Below are 17155 nucleotides of genomic sequence, written 5' to 3'. Positions count from 1 at the left end.
AGCTCTGATTGGCTCTGGTCTTACCTGTCACTCCTCGCCCTCTTCCGGCGTGATCTCCGTCTCTTTATGGACCACGACTTTGGTCACTGACATGTCGGGATGTTGTTCTTTAGCCTCTTTAATAGCCTGAGCCAGAGCCTGACCCACAGTGACACCCACATCAGTACCAGAACCAGAACCTACTGCTAACCAACCTTCCATATGTGTGGAATCGTGTTTAATGTTTCATATGTGTGGACTAGGGGTGTAACGATAGCCTCATGTCACGATTCGATACATATCCCCACACTGAACTCACGATATGATATTACTGCGATACTCCAATACATGATAAAAGATTTACAAGAAATGTACTATTGATTAAAAAGCTCAATTCAGTATTACATAATAGAGACACCAGAATAACAATATTCATGATTCTGAAGCTGAAACACAGATTATTCTAGATGAATATGATGATCTCTGTCACTGACTAGATATTTTTATAATAATATCGGACACTTTTACTGGAAACGTCAGATATTTGTTATTATCAGGAGCCATTATTATACATTATATACAACATTATATATAGTAGTTTATTGTAGTATTGACACTAAAACTCTGAAAAGTTACATTTTTTCCTCACAGTAATTTCTATTTTGCGTGAACTATCATATTGTTGCATTTTTGTATTGCGATATATTGTGACACGATATACTGTTACACCCCTAATGTGGAATAATGTTTCATATCTCATAACAACACGAATGACCCGAACGAGTCGTATTAAAGGCTCACCTCATCATGATCGATGTCTGCGTCTCCTGAGATGACGATTCTCTTCTCGATCCGTGTTTCTGAGATGCCGCCCTTCACCATCTGTCTCACACACACACACACACACACACACACACAGGTTTGATTTGCTATACTTGTGTGAGGACATTACATAGCTGGTTTTCATACTGTACAAACTCTATATTCTATCCCCTTACACTAACCCTACCCATCTCTCTCACACACACACACACACACAGCAGGTACGGCGCTCTCTGACCTTGGTGATGTGTGTGGTGGTGGTGGTGCTGCTGGTTTCGGATGTGATGGTTTGAGCGCTCATGAGGATCCCAGGATCAGTGTCTCCGTCAGTCTCGTCCTGTCACACGCAACAACACCGTCTCAAAACACAGCATCTCATCATGTGCTCGAGCTCGGCTCGGTTACACGTCACACCGTGTGCTAACTACACGCGGCGCCTGGGCTTGAGATTAACTTTTTCTACTTTTTCTCTTTTTTTTTTTGCAATTTTGCAAAGTTACCAGCCAATCAGAGCTTCTACCAGCCAAAAAATAGGAAGTGAAAAAAAGAAATACCAGCATAGTGTAGCGTAGTGACGTGTGAGCAGATATGAGCCGAAAACTGAGTCAACATAATAAGTAACGCGTGAAACTGGCTCGTGATTTTTGCACGCATTTGGCGAGTGTTCATCTCAAATCCTGCGCGGCGCGACATGATAAAGTGTGTGAATTTGTTTAAAACGTACTAACTCTAAACTATGGAAGCTTTTTTCTCCCACAGAATAAAATATTAAAAAGGAAATTTTTTTCTCACAATTGTGAGAAATAAATTTGCAGAATTGCATGTTTATATCATGAAATTCTGACTTTTTAACACACAATTGTGAATTATAAAGTCAGACTTGTGAGATATAAACAAGATCCGTCTTTTTTTCCTTAGAATTAGACTTTATAACCTGCAATTTTAACTTTATATATCACAACTCTGAGAAAAGACATAAGAAAGAATATATTTTTTTTTGGAAAAAAGTTTATTTAAATTCAATTGTGACTTTATCACTCACAATTACGAGAAAATGTAAAGAAATGTGTCAATATTCGTCATCATCCAGTAAGATAAGAGTCTAGAGCTGTAAAATGAGGATGATTTGAGATTAACACACACACACACACACACACCTGCAGGGACTCGTATGTGACGGTCTTCATTTCCGTGTGGATCACAGGAGAGTCTTGTGTGTTTGTGTCTCCCGACAGAGTCCTGGAGAAACTCGAGACGCCCGACTGCAGGACCACAGGAGAGAAGAGAGACTCGTCATTAACACACACACACACACACACACACAGTTATTCATTCATTCCTCTAACTAATTCTAATGTTTGAAGAACAATACAATGGATTAAAGTCCCCCTGTGGTGAGAATCCAGCGTTTAATGTTGTTTATGTGTGTATGTGGTGTGTTTAATCTGCTTTAACACACACACCGTGTGTGTGTTGATAAGTGGACAGCATTGCTGAGTATTTCCTGCAGTGAACCAAAGACAGTCTCAAAAACACGCTTTGGTGTTTCTGACGTCACAAACCACCTTGTAACCAATCAGATCAACGTGTGATCGTCAACCAGTGGATCTCTGAGTGAGGGAGTGGGGGCGGGGCTCATTTGCATATTCATAGAACCATACATACTCAATGAGGCAAGGGTGTCGAGTTACAGTCAAGATATTTTAAGGAGAAAAACGCTTAAATCTCATTTTGGTGATCAAAGATGAGTTTAAGAGATACAATTACTGACTACAAGGGGACTTTAACATTTGCATAACCAAGAAATAAACGAGTAGCTGGGTAATTAAAGCACTATTTAAATGAGATTCCCTGATGGGAAGAAACACTGGGAAGGAGACAGGGAGGAACGAGGTGTTCTGGGAGAGAACAGGCCGAACACAAGCCGTTTCAGAGCTGCGGTCCAACTCTCAGCGTTTACACTGAAGCTCTCGTCTACGAGCTCGTCATCCGTCTGAGAACCACACACACACACACGGTCACTGGGCGTCGGGGGTTCAGGATTGGGGTGGATCTGTCGGGGTCGTGGGGGTCAGAGGTCACCTCTAAACTGGGCGTCAGTTCTACCTCCCCACCCCTCGGGCTCATGTTGGGGGACCGATCTTCATCATCATCATCATCATCATCATCGGTGGACAGAGAGAAGCTCTCGCCTCCAGACTCGCTGTCACTGGGGGAAACGTGTGTGTGAGGCGTGTGTGTGAGCGGCCCGTCGAGGTTAGCCGAGGTTACACTGCTGGAGTCACTGGTTTCATCATCATCATCATCATCCTCAGACTCATCCAGGACTCGCTCAGAGCTCAACGACTCCACACACACACCCGGCGGCATCGAGGGCTGCACACACACACCCGGCTCCTGGACGCCTGGAGGTTCGGGTACCTGAGGCTGGAGCGGCGGCTGGTCCTCGTCTTCTCCCCGATGCCTCTCCGGACTCTCCGACGGCTGGAAGAGATGTGGAGAAACGTGAGGAACACGCAGAGATACAGGTCATGTGATCAGACATCTGCGGATCCAGCTCATGTTTCAATAACTAATCACTGACAATCGAGATCAAACTCTTCATCAAATAAGGTGATCGGCTCATTCAGCAGAAAGGAACAACGCACAATTATATAAAATTAAAACTGAAATCCAAAAAATTATTATTATAATAAATAATAAGTCAATTAACATTACTAAATAAATACTATATATATATATATATATTAATTATAATAATAATTATTATTATAGTTTGTTAAAAAATAAGATAATTAATAGTATTCTATGTTATATTTATTATTATTAATTATCTTATTATTTAGTATTTTTATTATTATTATTATTCAGTGTTTTGGTTATTTTATTATTTTTTAAATTTCTATTTAGCTTATTTTTATTTAGTTTTTATTTCAGTTTGAATTTCCTAAACTATGTTGCTTTGGCATTAATCTGAAATAAGTTTAAGCTAAAGCCCTAAAATTATTAACTGGAAATAAAAAAATAAAACTTAAAAATAAAAATGAATGAACTTTAACTTGAAATCTGTTGCAATATTTCTCATTTTTGTTTACTTTTTCACAAAATAATAATATTTGATTTTACTTTATTAATTATTTATTTAGTTGAACAAGGACGCTTTTAGTAGTTTTAGTAAAACTTGCATTCAACAGGTCAGTTCAATGAATAATTCCTTAATAAATATTGGTCTAAACCTGGAGAGGAACATTAGAAGCAGTTCCGGACTCAATCTAACAGACGCATGAGTTGTGTCGTAAACTAATGAACCGAAGAAAGATGATGAGAGATGGGCTGAGATGACGTGAGGTCTGGTGGACACACACAGACACAGCCTTAATCTGAGGCTAAACATGTGCAGTCACACACACCGGCACAGGTTCAGAGCGGCAGTGTGTGTTAAAGTGAAGTCTAGACCTTGTGTAAAGCGAGCGCAGATGAAGACGGAGCCCAGCTGCGAGTCGACTGCAAGAGCGCCGTGAGCTCAGGAGACATCTCATCCAAACTGGGCTTCGGCTGAACAGAGAGACACACAGCGTTAAAGCACACACACACACATGCATTATGAGTTCAGATCGCACACGTACAAGAGCATTCTGGGTATTTCAGGAGAGTCAAGGATTATGCATTTGCATTGTGCAAAGAATTGCATGAAATTAAATTAGTTAGGAATCAAAATGCATGCAGATTCAGAGCCATGCAAACGGTGATCGAGCGGATTCATTTGGTCAGAACAGATGTTATGGTTGTGATGAGTAGTAATGTTATTTATAATGTTTTGCCAGTGGGTGGCGCTGCTAACACACTGATGCTGAGTGACATCACTCCTACAGAGGTTTGGGTCAGTTCTGCAGGAATAAAACCTTGTGTTTCATTAGTCTTGGTCTGAAGATCTGAGCTGATTTAAGAAAGAGTGACTTAAGAAAGAGTTAAAAAATATATATATATGTTAAAGCAGAAGAAATAAGAGTATTCTGCAAACATCCAGGAAGCATTTTTGTCTTATTTAGTTGTTGTCTTTTTCGAGTAGAGCAAAGAACAAATATCTGTCGTTGGGGTCAAATATAACCTTAAGTTTATTTTTTAAGTTGATGTTTTATGCACAAACTCACTTAATTTTTCATTAATTTCACTTCTCAAGTAAAAGTTTAGATATTTGTACAGGAAAGGCATTAATTAATTACAAAAGATAAGAAAATAATTGTTTCGGAGTAAAGTTATTCCAGTGTTGTGGTGATATTTGGCCAGCAGGGGGCGTCATCACTAAACACACTGCGGCAAAACATTTAATGCATTTTTATTTCTACGGACTTGGCCCCAATGAATAATTAAACAGCAAACTAAATTAAATGTTTGCATTTGTAAACAGCATTTCTGATAATGAAGGTTATAATATAATCTTTAACACTCTGACCAAAGTCTGTAGAATATGCATAAGTTCCACAGTTAGTGAAAACACACATTCATGTACAGTGAAGACCTTCAGAGTTTCCCTCATGATCGATGAAGATCACGGATAACAGAGACGCATTGCTTCACACCGATATCAGAAATATGTTCTAAGAGCAATTTGCTAAAGTTCCCAGTAAGTTCCCAGTTCCCAACTTATGAAAACATTGTTTCTGAACATTCAGTTTTTTAAATGTTTTAAATGCAGTTTTCTTGGTTATGGGAACGTTAAAGAAACATTTAATTGTATCATTCTTCAAACATTAAGGAACGTTACTTTTAAATGAACGTTCTAAAACAAGCAGTTAAGTTAAAAAATTTCCAACTGAAATGTTTCAGCAAAAACGTTCCATGATTGATGCATGTTTTTGTTCTCCGGTTTGAGAACATTATTAAAGATCGGATAACGTTTGTTCATAATTTTGCCAGAGCGTTCTCTGTTAGCTGTGACTGTCTTATGAATGAAACCCACATTTCCAGCAGCAGCCAAGAGCGCAAAACACAGATGCAGCCGTTCCTTCAGTCGTGACTAAAAGCAAAGCAGCGGCATTCTTGAAAATAAAGGGAGGAATAAAAGTGGATGAAGGAAACAAGGTTCCTGCTCTAAAAAACGAGAAATAAAAGAATGTGACAGCAAATTCCAGCCGGAGGGATTTGTGTCAGACGGCAGCCCAAAACAACAACACAAATCAGGAGTGTTTGAGAAGCTCTGGCTTCTGAAATAGTCTGTGTCAGAGATGTTCACAAGTCTTTCATCGGGAGTCTGAGTCAAGTCTAAAGTTTTTATCACTGGAGTCGGGAGTCTGGAGTCTTTATCGCTGGAGTCTGAGTCAAGTCTGAAGTCATTTCTGGTCGAGTCCGAGTCAAGTCTGAAGTCATTTCTGGTTGAGTCCGAGTCAAGTCTGAAGTCATTTCTGGTTGAGTCCGAGTCAAGTCTGAAGTCATTTCAGGTCGAGTCCAAGTCAAGTCTGAAGTCATTTCTGGTCAAGTCCGAGTCAAGTCTGAAGTCATTTCTGGTCAAGTCCGAGTCAAGTCTGAAGTCATTTCTGGTCAAGTCCGAGTCAAGTCTAAAGTCATTTCTGGTTGAGTCCGAGTCAAGTCTGAAGTCAATTCTGGTCAAGTCCGAGTCAAGTCTGAAGTCATTTCTGGTCGAGTCCAAGTCAAGTCTGAAGTCATTTCTGGTCAAGTCCGAGTCAAGTCTGAAGTCATTTCAGGTCAAGTCCGAGTCAAGTCTGAAGTCATTTCAGGTCGAGTCCAAGTCAAGTCTGAAGTCATTTCTGGTCAAGTCCGAGTCAAGTCTGAAGTCATTTCAGGTCGAGTCCAAGTCAAGTCTGAAGTCATTTCTGGTCAAGTCCGAGTCAAGTCTGAAGTCATTTCTGGTCGAGTCCGAGTCAAGTCTGAAGTCATTTCTGGTCAAGTCCGAGTCAAGTCTGAAGTCATTTCAGGTCAAGTCCGAGTCAAGTCTGAAGTCATTTCAGGTCAAGTCCGAGTCAAGTCTGAAGTCATTTCAGGTCGAGTCCAAGTCAAGTCTGAAGTCATTTCTGGTCAAGTCCGAGTCAAGTCTGAAGTCATTTCAGGTCGAGTCCAAGTCAAGTCTGAAGTCATTTCTGGTCAAGTCCGAGTCAAGTCTGAAGTCATTTCTGGTCGAGTCCGAGTCAAGTCTGAAGTCATTTCAGGTCAAGTCCGAGTCAAGTTTGAAGTCATTTCTGGTCAAGTCCGAGACAAGTCTGAAGTCATTTCTGGTCGAGTCCGAGTCAAGTCTGAAGTCATTTCAGGTCAAGTCTGAGTCAAGTCTGAAGTCATTTCTGGTCGAGTCCGAGTCAAGTCTGAAGTCATTTCTGGTTGAGTCCGAGTCAAGTCTGAAGTCATTTCTGGTTGAGTCCGAGTCAAGTCTGAAGTCATTTCAGGTCGAGTCCAAGTCAAGTCTGAAGTCATTTCTGGTCAAGTCCGAGTCAAGTCTGAAGTCATTTCTGGTCAAGTCCGAGTCAAGTCTGAAGTCATTTCTGGTCAAGTCCGAGTCAAGTCTAAAGTCATTTCTGGTTGAGTCCGAGTCAAGTCTGAAGTCAATTCTGGTCAAGTCCGAGTCAAGTCTGAAGTCATTTCTGGTCGAGTCCAAGTCAAGTCTGAAGTCATTTCTGGTCAAGTCCGAGTCAAGTCTGAAGTCATTTCAGGTCAAGTCCGAGTCAAGTCTGAAGTCATTTCAGGTCGAGTCCAAGTCAAGTCTGAAGTCATTTCTGGTCAAGTCCGAGTCAAGTCTGAAGTCATTTCTGGTCGAGTCCGAGTCAAGTCTGAAGTCATTTCAGGTCAAGTCCGAGTCAAGTCTGAAGTCATTTCAGGTCGAGTCCGAGTCAAGTCTGAAGTCATTTCTGGTCAAGTCCGAGTCAAGTCTGAAGTCATTTCTGGTCAAGTCCGAGTCAAGTCTGAAGTCATTTCTGGTCAAGTCCGAGTCAAGTCTAAAGTCATTTCTGGTTGAGTCCGAGTCAAGTCTGAAGTCATTTCTGGTCGAGTCCAAGTCAAGTCTGAAGTCAATTCTGGTCAAGTCCGAGTCAAGTCTGAAGTCATTTCTGGTCGAGTCCAAGTCAAGTCTGAAGTCATTTCTGGTCAAGTCCGAGTCAAGTCTGAAGTCATTTCAGGTCAAGTCCGAGTCAAGTCTGAAGTCATTTCAGGTCGAGTCCAAGTCAAGTCTGAAGTCATTTCTGGTCAAGTCCGAGTCAAGTCTGAAGTCATTTCTGGTCGAGTCCGAGTCAAGTCTGAAGTCATTTCAGGTCAAGTCCGAGTCAAGTTTGAAGTAATTTCTGGTCAAGTCCGAGACAAGTCTGAAGTCATTTCTGGTCGAGTCCGAGTCAAGTCTGAAGTCATTTCAGGTCAAGTCCGAGTCAAGTCTGAAGTCATTTCAGGTCGAGTCCGAGTCAAGTCTGAAGTCATTTCAGGTTGAGTCTGAGCCAAGTCTGAAGTCATTTCTGGTCGAGTCCAAGTCAAGTCTGAAGTCATTTCTGGTCGAGTCCGAGTCAAGTCTGAAGTTGGTCGAGTCCAAATCAAGTCTGAAGTCATTTCTGGTCAAGTCCGAGTCAAGTCTGAAGTTGGTCGAGTCCGAGTCAAGTCTGAAGTCATTTCTGGTCGAGTCCGAGTCAAGTCTGAAGTTGGTCGAGTCCGAGTCAAGTCTGAAGTCATTTCTGGTCAAGTCCGAGTCAAGTCTGAAGTCATTTCTGGTCAAGTCCGAGTCAAGTCTGAAGTCATCTCAGGTCGAGTCCGAGTCAAGTCTAAAGTCATCTTAGGTCGAGTCCGAGTCAAGTCTGAAGTCATTTCAGGTCAAGTCCGAGTCAAGTCTGAAGTCATTTCTGGTCAAGTCCGAGTCAAGTCTGAAGTCATTTCAGGTCGAGTCCAAGTCAAGTCTGAAGTCATTTCTGGTCGAGTCCGAGTCAAGTCTGAAGTCATTTCTGGTCAAGTCCGAGTCAAGTCTGAAGTCATTTCAGGTCAAGTCCGAGTCAAGTCTGAAGTCATTTCTGGTCGAGTCCGAGTCAAGTCTGAAGTCATTTCTGGTCGAGTCCGAGTCAAGTCTGAAGTCATTTCAGGTCGAGTCCGAGTCAAGTCTGAAGTCATTTCTGGTCGAGTCCGAGTCAAGTCTGAAGTCATTTCTGGTCAAGTCCGAGTCAAGTCTGAAGTCATTTCAGGTCAAGTCCGAGTCAAGTCTGAAGTCATTTCTGGTCGAGTCCGAGTCAAGTCTGAAGTCATTTCTGGTCGAGTCCGAGTCAAGTCTGAAGTCATTTCAGGTCGAGTCCGAGTCAAGTCTGAAGTCATTTCTGGTCGAGTCCGAATCAAGTTTGAAGTCTTTTAAAATGCGTTTTGAGTGCCCATCTCTGGTCTGTGTTTGAGAAGCCAGGCCGAGGACGATATATCGTACCACTCTGGCTGTCGGGGAGGTTTTGGTGAGATACGGCAGTGACGGAGATCTGAGCGAAGCTTCTCCATAATCCTCGGCTTCTCCGACCTTCCTCACGGTGACGCTCTGAAACTCGGGAATCACCTTGATGAAGGGTTTAGAAGTAGAGTCGGAAAACTGCTCGAAAGCTTCTTGAACTTTGCTGGGTTTGTCTTCCGGAAGATCGCCGGTCGATACGGTGCTCGTCGCGGCTACGAATCTGTAGCTGGCGCTGTGTCTCTTCTCCGGGACCTTCGGGGGAACTTTGGGTGGTGCTTTAGGAGGAAAGTCTTCGAGAAACTTCTCTTTTGCTATCGTAGAAAACTTTTCTGGTACTTTTGGAGGAATTTTTTCCACTATTTTTAGAGGAACCTTTTCTGTTTCTGGTACAATTGAAGGAACTTGTTCTTCTACTATCATAGAAACTTTTTCTGGTACTTTTGGAGCCATTTTCTTTAGAGGAACCTCTTCTGTTTCTGGTACTATTGAAGGAACTTGTTCTTGTACTATCATAGAAACTTTTTCTGGTACTTTTGGAGCCATTTTCTTTGGAGGAACCTTTTCTGTTTCTGGTACAACTGAAGGAACTTGTTCTTGTACTATCATAGAAACTTTTTCCGGTACTTTTGGAGGAACCTCTTCTGTTTCTGGTACAATTAGAGGAACTTGTTCTGGTACTATCATAGAAACCTTTTCTGGTACTTTTGGAGCCATTTTCTTTGGAGCAAACTCAACAGCTTTTTCTTGTACCTTTTCCGGTATCATTTGAGAAACCGTTCCTGGAACTTTATCTGGTTCAAACGGAGGAACCTTGTTTATAATGACCCACCCGTCAGACTCCTACATGTAACACACAAAGATCATGTTAGCTTGAGTAACAGCAGCGTTAGTCACGCCTGAGACACGACGGACAAACGAACGCACACAACGTCACGCGTCACAATTCATTATGATCATGAACGTCTGATGAAGAGATTGGAGAGAATCGGATGAATGAATCACTCACCACATCAACCTTCCTGTCATTCAGATCATCCTGCGTCTCCAGCGATGTTGCCGCCACTTCCTGTATGTCCTCCACTACTTCCTGTGTGTCCACCGCCACTTCCTGTTTGACCTCAAGGAAAAGAAACCAAAAGAATTAATAAATGATACAGCAGAGATCAATAAGCTGTAAGACCAGATCTTTCCAGACAACACAAGACTTTCTTCCTACCATAAGAACCCTGTTTAATGACAGATCTGACAGACAGACAGACAGACAGATCGATAGATAGACAGACAGACAGACAGATAGACAGATAGATAGATAGATAGATATATAGATAGTGATATATAACTTTATGACTCAAGTAAGTTTAATTCTTATTCTTATGTGAAAATATATATAAAATCTGATGGATGTCAAGATATTTCTACAGAAACACACTGATACTGATTGAGAACAGGATTTTCCCATCTCTCCCTCAGCAGATGCTGTTTGGGTTTATGTAAGAGGCACATAATGATTTTCCCTGGTCTGAACTGCTTAGTGCAGATAAATGCTGGATCCATGAAAACACTCCAGCGGATGAACTCGGATTTTACTGCGGCTACAAAAACAAAATCAATAAAAGACTTTCTCTTGACGACAAATCGTCTGTCACTCTCGTCTAAAGCGGCTCCATTCAGATCCATGAATATCATCTCTTAACAAACAGCCGTAATTACAGCAATTTTCCACACAAAAAGCCGGCTGATATCCAGTGTTGTGTGTCACTCATTACAAGTTACTTGAGTTTCGTAATCAGATTACTTTTTCAAGTAACTAGTAAAGTAACACATTACTTTTAAAATGTACAAAAAATATCTGAGTTACCTTTTCAAATAAGTTTTTCTAAAGTAACGTAACGCATTATTTTTCTAAAAAAGTAACCAAGTAACGCAATTAGTTACTTTTAAGGGAGTAACGCAACATTGTAACGCAATAATGTTCTAAAAAGTAACTAAGTAACGCAATTAGTTACTTTTAAGGGAGTAACGCAATATTCTAACGCATTAATGTTCTAAAAAGTAACTAAGTAACCCAACTAGTTACTTTTAAGGGAGTAACGCAACATTGTAACGCATTACTTTTCTAAAAAGTAACTAAGTAACCCAATTAGTTACTTTTAAGGGAGTAACGCAACATTGTAACGCATTACTTTTCTAAAAAGTAACTAAGTAACGCAATATGTTACTTTTAACGGAGTAACGCAACATTGTAACGCATTACTTTTCTAAAAAGTAACTAAGTAACGCAATTAGTTACTTTTAAGGGAGTAACGCAACATTGTAACACATTACTTTTCAAAGTAACTTTCCTCAACACTGCTGATCTCACCTCGTCCGGCACCAGCGGCTCGATCATGGGAGATTCATCCAGACGAGGCGATCGGAGCGGAGACGAGGACATGCGCTTCTCCCACTCGGTCAGGCCCGTCCGATCCGCTCCTCCCTCCAGGAACGTCCTCTTCAGCTCGCTGATGTTCGTCTGATGCTTCACCAGCTCTTCGGGCGTATGCTCGATTTCCTGAAGAAACCCAGAGAGATTCATCAGCATTTCACCTTTAACCATCTGAGGACAAGAGCAGGAACACCACAAACCTTCACACACACAAAACATTAAAACCAGTCTTTAATTCTATTTTCTTACGTTTTGCTTCCCCCATTCAAATAGATACATGTTAGATCTGTCACATGCACTGCAAACACACACACACACGCATCACTGATGACACACACACGTGTGCTCAACTAAAAGGCTTTAAAGTTCATTTCCAGTGAGTAAAACCGGCCTGTAAACACACATTAGTGGCAGTAACTGAAGCGTTCATTTAAAGCAGGTCCACGTGATGCTTTACAAACCTCTAACATCAGCGCACTGTGTCTGACAAACACATTCTCTCCTTTAATGCGCCTTATGAAACTGGGCTGAAGGGAGAGAGATTCAATTACAGCCAACCCATCTAACAGGGAACATTCGTGAAGATTATGTACCATGTTCTTTAATTAACATCTATAAAACTTGATCAACATTCTCATAACATTTTCAGAACATGCTTATAATATTGCTTGAATGTTCTCCTAATGCTGACAGAAATGTCCTAAGCGCAACATTTTCGGAATGTCTTTATGATGTCATTCTCGGAATGTTACACATAAACGTTCAAAGAATGTTACATTGTGAGAGAATGATGTAATGACATTATTGGAAGCTTTTTGCAATAACGTTCTAATCGTGACGTAAGAAATCTGTGTGAAAAGATTATTTCATCAATAAAATTCCCATATACTCTCTTTCAATAATTCAAGCCCTTGTCAAGTACTTCTTCATGGCTGTTTTCAAGGGTTTTCCAGAACTTTAATTTCAAAAAGTCAAATTCAAGTACGGACCCTGATAATGAGAATGTCTAGAAATACTAGATCCCCACTGGGTCGACCAATCAGAACAGAACCACAAAAATCTGCTGTAGGATTTACTTTGAAACAATTTTCACAAATAATGACAGCAAGAAACAAACTGAATTTTTCACAGTGTATATGTTTTAATATTTAGATTGTCAAATCTTACCAGTGTCTTCGCTTCAGATTCGTCCTCCTGATCCGACTGCACAAGAGACACAAAAAACACGTGATATTATGACATAACGAAAACACATCAGAGAAAGAGTCGGTTTGGGAGTCAAACTCATTAACACCACGGACTTAATGTTTCCATCTATAGAAGAACAATTATGATTATTGGCCATTATCAGATTAAGGTTTAATAAGAACATCAACAACCCCACCGTATCTTAATTAGCAATCTAATTACAGCAATCTTTCATTTCATTCTTGTTTTTGTGCCCAGATTCGGTCTGACGGCAGCAATCACATCTGCTGTTCATATTAATCCTGATAAACAGTTTTAAGAACATCCAGGTAAAGTTATGAGCAAACGTTCTTCCAGTAACGTTAATAGAACGTTTGTCGTAATGTTCTTGCACAAAATTCTTTTAAATGTAACAACTTGTTTCTGAGAACATTCAAAAGTAACATTCCATAATGTTTGAAGAATGATGCTTCTGAACTGAGATTGGACGGGAAATGAGGTGAACACACACCTCGGTGGCCGTCAGATCTCCGTCTACAGCGGTGTCTGTGAAGTCCGTCTGTGATCCAGTGAGAGCGTGAACAGAGAGACAAGCAGAGAACGAGGTGAAGCCTTCATGATCATCTCCTCCATCAGTGATCAAACAAGAGACGGCATTAACTGAACGGACACTAACACAGATACTCATTCCCCATGTGTTAGGATAATAATGTGACTCGTGTTGGACATTCATCAGGTGCATCATGGGAATCTTTTGAACACCAGTGATGAGACGCCTCATGATGCTCTGAAGAAACTCATCTGCATGCAAAAGTTTGGTTGAGTCTCTTCTGCTCATCAAGGCTGTGTTTATTTGACCAAAAATACTGAAACATGTGAAATATTATTGTAATGTAAATCATCTGTTCTCTATGTGAATATACAGTAAAGTGTAATTTATTCCTGTGATTTTCAGCATCATTACTCCAGTCTTCAGTGTCACATGATCCTCCAGAAATCACTCTAATATGAGGATCTGATGATCAACACACAGTTATGATTATTATCAGTGTTGAACACAGAATCTGTAAAAGAACAGCGTTTACAGTGTAACATGTTTCTGTCACTTTTGATCAATTTAATGCATCCTTGATGAATACTATATATATATGAAGAGTTCAGATGCAAAAGCCTCTAAATGCCATTTGAAATTTTCTTCTAAAATTACCGTTTTTATTAAGCTTGTATATTTAAGTTCAGTGATTTCACCTAAATGGCAATGAGGATTACCTATTAATTGTCATTTAAGTGAAATTACTTAACCTGAATATATAAGCTTGATAAAAATGGTCATTTTAGAAGAAAATTTCAAATGGCATTTAGAGGCTTTTGCATCTGAACTCTTCATATATTATTACATAATACTATTTTAAAATCTTTTGAACATTTGTTGTTTATTTGTAGCTTTTGAAACATAAGCACGAGAAACATGGTCTTTATATGTTTGTTATGAGCAGTTATGAGCTGTTTTGATCTGTTATGATCTGTTATGAGCGGTTATGATCAGTTATGAGCGGTTATGATCGGTTATGATCAGTTATGATCAGTTATGATCGGTTATGATCAGTTATGATCGGTTATGATCGGTTATGATGATCGGTTATAAGTGGTTATGAGCGGTTATGATCAGTTATGATCGGTTATGATCGGTTATGATCGGTTATGATGATCGGTTATAAGTGGTTATGAGCGGTTATGATCAGTTATGATCGGTTATGATCGGTTATGAGTGGTTATGATCGGTTATGAGCGGTTATGATTAGTTATGATCAGTTATGAGCGGTTATGATCAGTTATGATCAGTTATGATCGGTTATGAGTGGTTATGAGTGGTTATGATCGGTTATGAGTGGTTATGAGCGGTTATGATCAGTTATGATCGGTTATGAGCGGTTATGATCAGTTATGATCAGTTATGATCGGTTATGAGTGGTTATGAGTGGTTATGATCGGTTATGAGTGGTTATGAGCGGTTATGATCAGTTATGATCGGTTATGATCGGTTATGATCGGTTATGATCGGTTATGATCGGTTATGAGCGGTTATGAGCGGTTATGATATGGATTAAACACCTGGTTTGTGGTTAAGATGAAGAAGAGCAGTGTTTTGTACCCGTGTGTCCTGGCGAGCCGGAGTCAGTGGGCTGGCCAGCGAAGGATCCGTGTTCTTCGTGGTTTCGTCCTCTTCCTCCAACACGATCACACTCTCTACACACACACGCTCTTCCTCACGCGTCTCCTCCGCTTTCTTCTCCGGCGTCACTGTGGTGATGAGGTCACTCACGGCTATGCCTTTAGCGGTGCCGTACAACGCTGTGCCCATCTCTACACACACACACACACACACGAGAGAGAGAGAGAGAGAGAGAGAGAGAGATTCAGTCCTGCATCTGCATTCAGTACCACAATAAGAGTGAACACTGACTGCATTATATTATTGATTTAAGACTGCAGAATTATTTTATTCTTTATCATTATGAATGCCTTCAACACACTCTCAGAAAGAAAGGTTTGTCGCAGCCGTGCCACAGAACAAACATGAATCGCTCCCCAGAGAAAGTTTGTAAATAGAATTAAGGTATGTCAAGTGATAAAAATTTAAATTCATTAATTAAATTAAGCACAAATTATTCACATCAATTTTGTCTTATAAATTATCTCCCAAAGCTCATTTAAAGTCATTCTGTGTTAGAAGAAAAAAGCCCTAAATAAACTACAAGAAAGTAGATTTAGAAATTAATATTGATTCAACATTGAATTTATTACACATAAACGTTTAAGGCTGCAATGCGGCATGGAAGTGGTTTAATGCAGCTCAGAGGAGGGAAAAATAAATGAAGCACTAAATATGAAGCTTGCGGCAAGTCTTAATGAGTGAGTCATTGAATCATTCATTCAACCAATTCATTCAAATGGCTGATTCATTCAGGAACAAAGCAAGTGACCGTCTTTATTTTCTCAGTGACTCACTCGATTCGTTAAAGTCACGCAGATTTAATTTTTATCAGTGAAAACAGACAATACTGAGTCTAAAATGTAACAATATTAACTGTTGTATAAAATGAGTATCACATTTCCAATCATGCAGAAATGTGGGGAAAGGCACTCCTGCTCGTATGATACTGTTAAACTACATCATTCGATATCAATATAAGACACAAACCCATCTAGCAGCAATTTTGTCCTCTTTTCCTGAATTTAAGTGGCATTTTAACAGTACTCTAATACAAACCTAAACCTAAAGCTTTAAAGCCAGGTTTTTTTTTACATGTTTACAAAAGAGATGATTGTAACGTGTCTATGAGTGGATCATGATGGGTTGAAGAAGCCAGAACATGTGCAAAATCATAACAGCCTCTGAAGCACAAGCCTGCCAGCGCATGCAAACACACACACACACAGGATATCAAACACACACACACACACACGTGCGCGTGATCACAGGAGATCAGACAAGCAGACGGAGCGTCTTCTGTGTCTACAAGCGTCTCGATACAGAGAAGCGTCTCTACCTGTTGGTCTAGTGCCATTTACATTGACTGTCGCTGTGTTGACCGGTGTACTCCGCTGAGCTGAGGAGATCACACACACACACACACACACCAGCGTCTGAGCAAGCACAGTATCACAGACACTAGGGTCAATGGACAAATATCTGCTCTTTAATAATGTTCTCTAAATGTTCACACAAAAACTGTATTTATACACCAATCATGGAGCGTGTTTTCCTGAAATATTTTTGTAACTGTCGGAATGTCCATTTAAAAGTAACGTTTCCATGATGATTGAAGAATGATTAAATGGAATGTTCGTTTTTGGAAATGGATTTTTTTTAGAATTTAAAAAACAACGTTTTTAATGTTCAGAGACCATCCAGAAATAATGTTTTAATCTCAGTTTAATGGGAATGTTTTTTTTTTTCTTTAATCAGCTTGGACTGTTCTTCATCATGTCTGTGTTTTAAGCATTTTTTCAGTCATTTTGCTTCTCCAGTAAATGTATGTTGATTTAATCATGTTTAGATATTTGCCGTGTGTTTCCATTTTAGTAGTTAGTGATGCCCCGATCCGATACTGCCATTTTTGCCGGATCAGGTATTGATCAGACGAGGCTGATTCAAATCCTGTATTGTGCGTATACTATTCTGTTATTGTTAAGCCCCACAAAAGGCACAAAAACTTTATAAAGTTTTCGTGTACTGTATTATAAGTGTTCTGACGCCATTATTTGAGAACGCAAATAATATTTAACTCATTAAATTCAAGATCACGCAAACTTTTGGAAGACAGAAACAC

The 17155-nt window shown here is 40.1% G+C and overlaps 1 protein-coding gene across 12 annotated transcripts in view; it reads right to left on the bottom strand.

The window, feature by feature from the left end:
* epb41l3a (erythrocyte membrane protein band 4.1 like 3a) overlaps positions 1-17155 on the bottom strand; it is a 41627-nt gene that overhangs the window by 1517 nt on the left and 22955 nt on the right. For 3 of the 12 annotated variants that reach the window (XM_089125958.1, XM_089125957.1, XM_089125956.1), the window contains exons 12-24: positions 16373-16432; positions 14974-15185; positions 13333-13380; positions 12801-12836; positions 11571-11759; positions 10215-10325; positions 9191-10048; positions 4258-4356; positions 3223-3285; positions 1959-2063; positions 1040-1138; positions 781-861; positions 25-138 (exon numbers count right to left, since the gene is read on the bottom strand). In XM_089125958.1, coding sequence (XP_088982084.1) covers positions 28-138; positions 781-861; positions 1040-1138; positions 1959-2063; positions 3223-3285; positions 4258-4356; positions 9191-10048; positions 10215-10325; positions 11571-11759; positions 12801-12836; positions 13333-13380; positions 14974-15185; positions 16373-16432 — 2072 coding nt within the window. In that variant the 3' untranslated portion in view covers positions 25-27. The remainder of the gene's footprint in view (positions 1-24; positions 139-780; positions 862-1039; positions 1139-1958; positions 2064-3222; positions 3286-4257; positions 4357-9190; positions 10049-10214; positions 10326-11570; positions 11760-12800; positions 12837-13332; positions 13381-14973; positions 15186-16372; positions 16433-17155) is intronic. The other 9 variants (XM_089125959.1, XM_089125963.1, XM_089125962.1 and 6 more) reach the window with 9 other exon arrangements.

The sequence above is a fragment of the Pimephales promelas genome, chromosome 22, assembly GCF_988280905.1.
Source record: "Pimephales promelas chromosome 22, fPimPro1.hap1.1, whole genome shotgun sequence".
In the NCBI taxonomy this organism is placed as follows: domain Eukaryota; kingdom Metazoa; phylum Chordata; class Actinopteri; order Cypriniformes; family Leuciscidae; genus Pimephales; species Pimephales promelas.
This window is presented reverse-complemented; position numbering and strand designations above follow the sequence as displayed.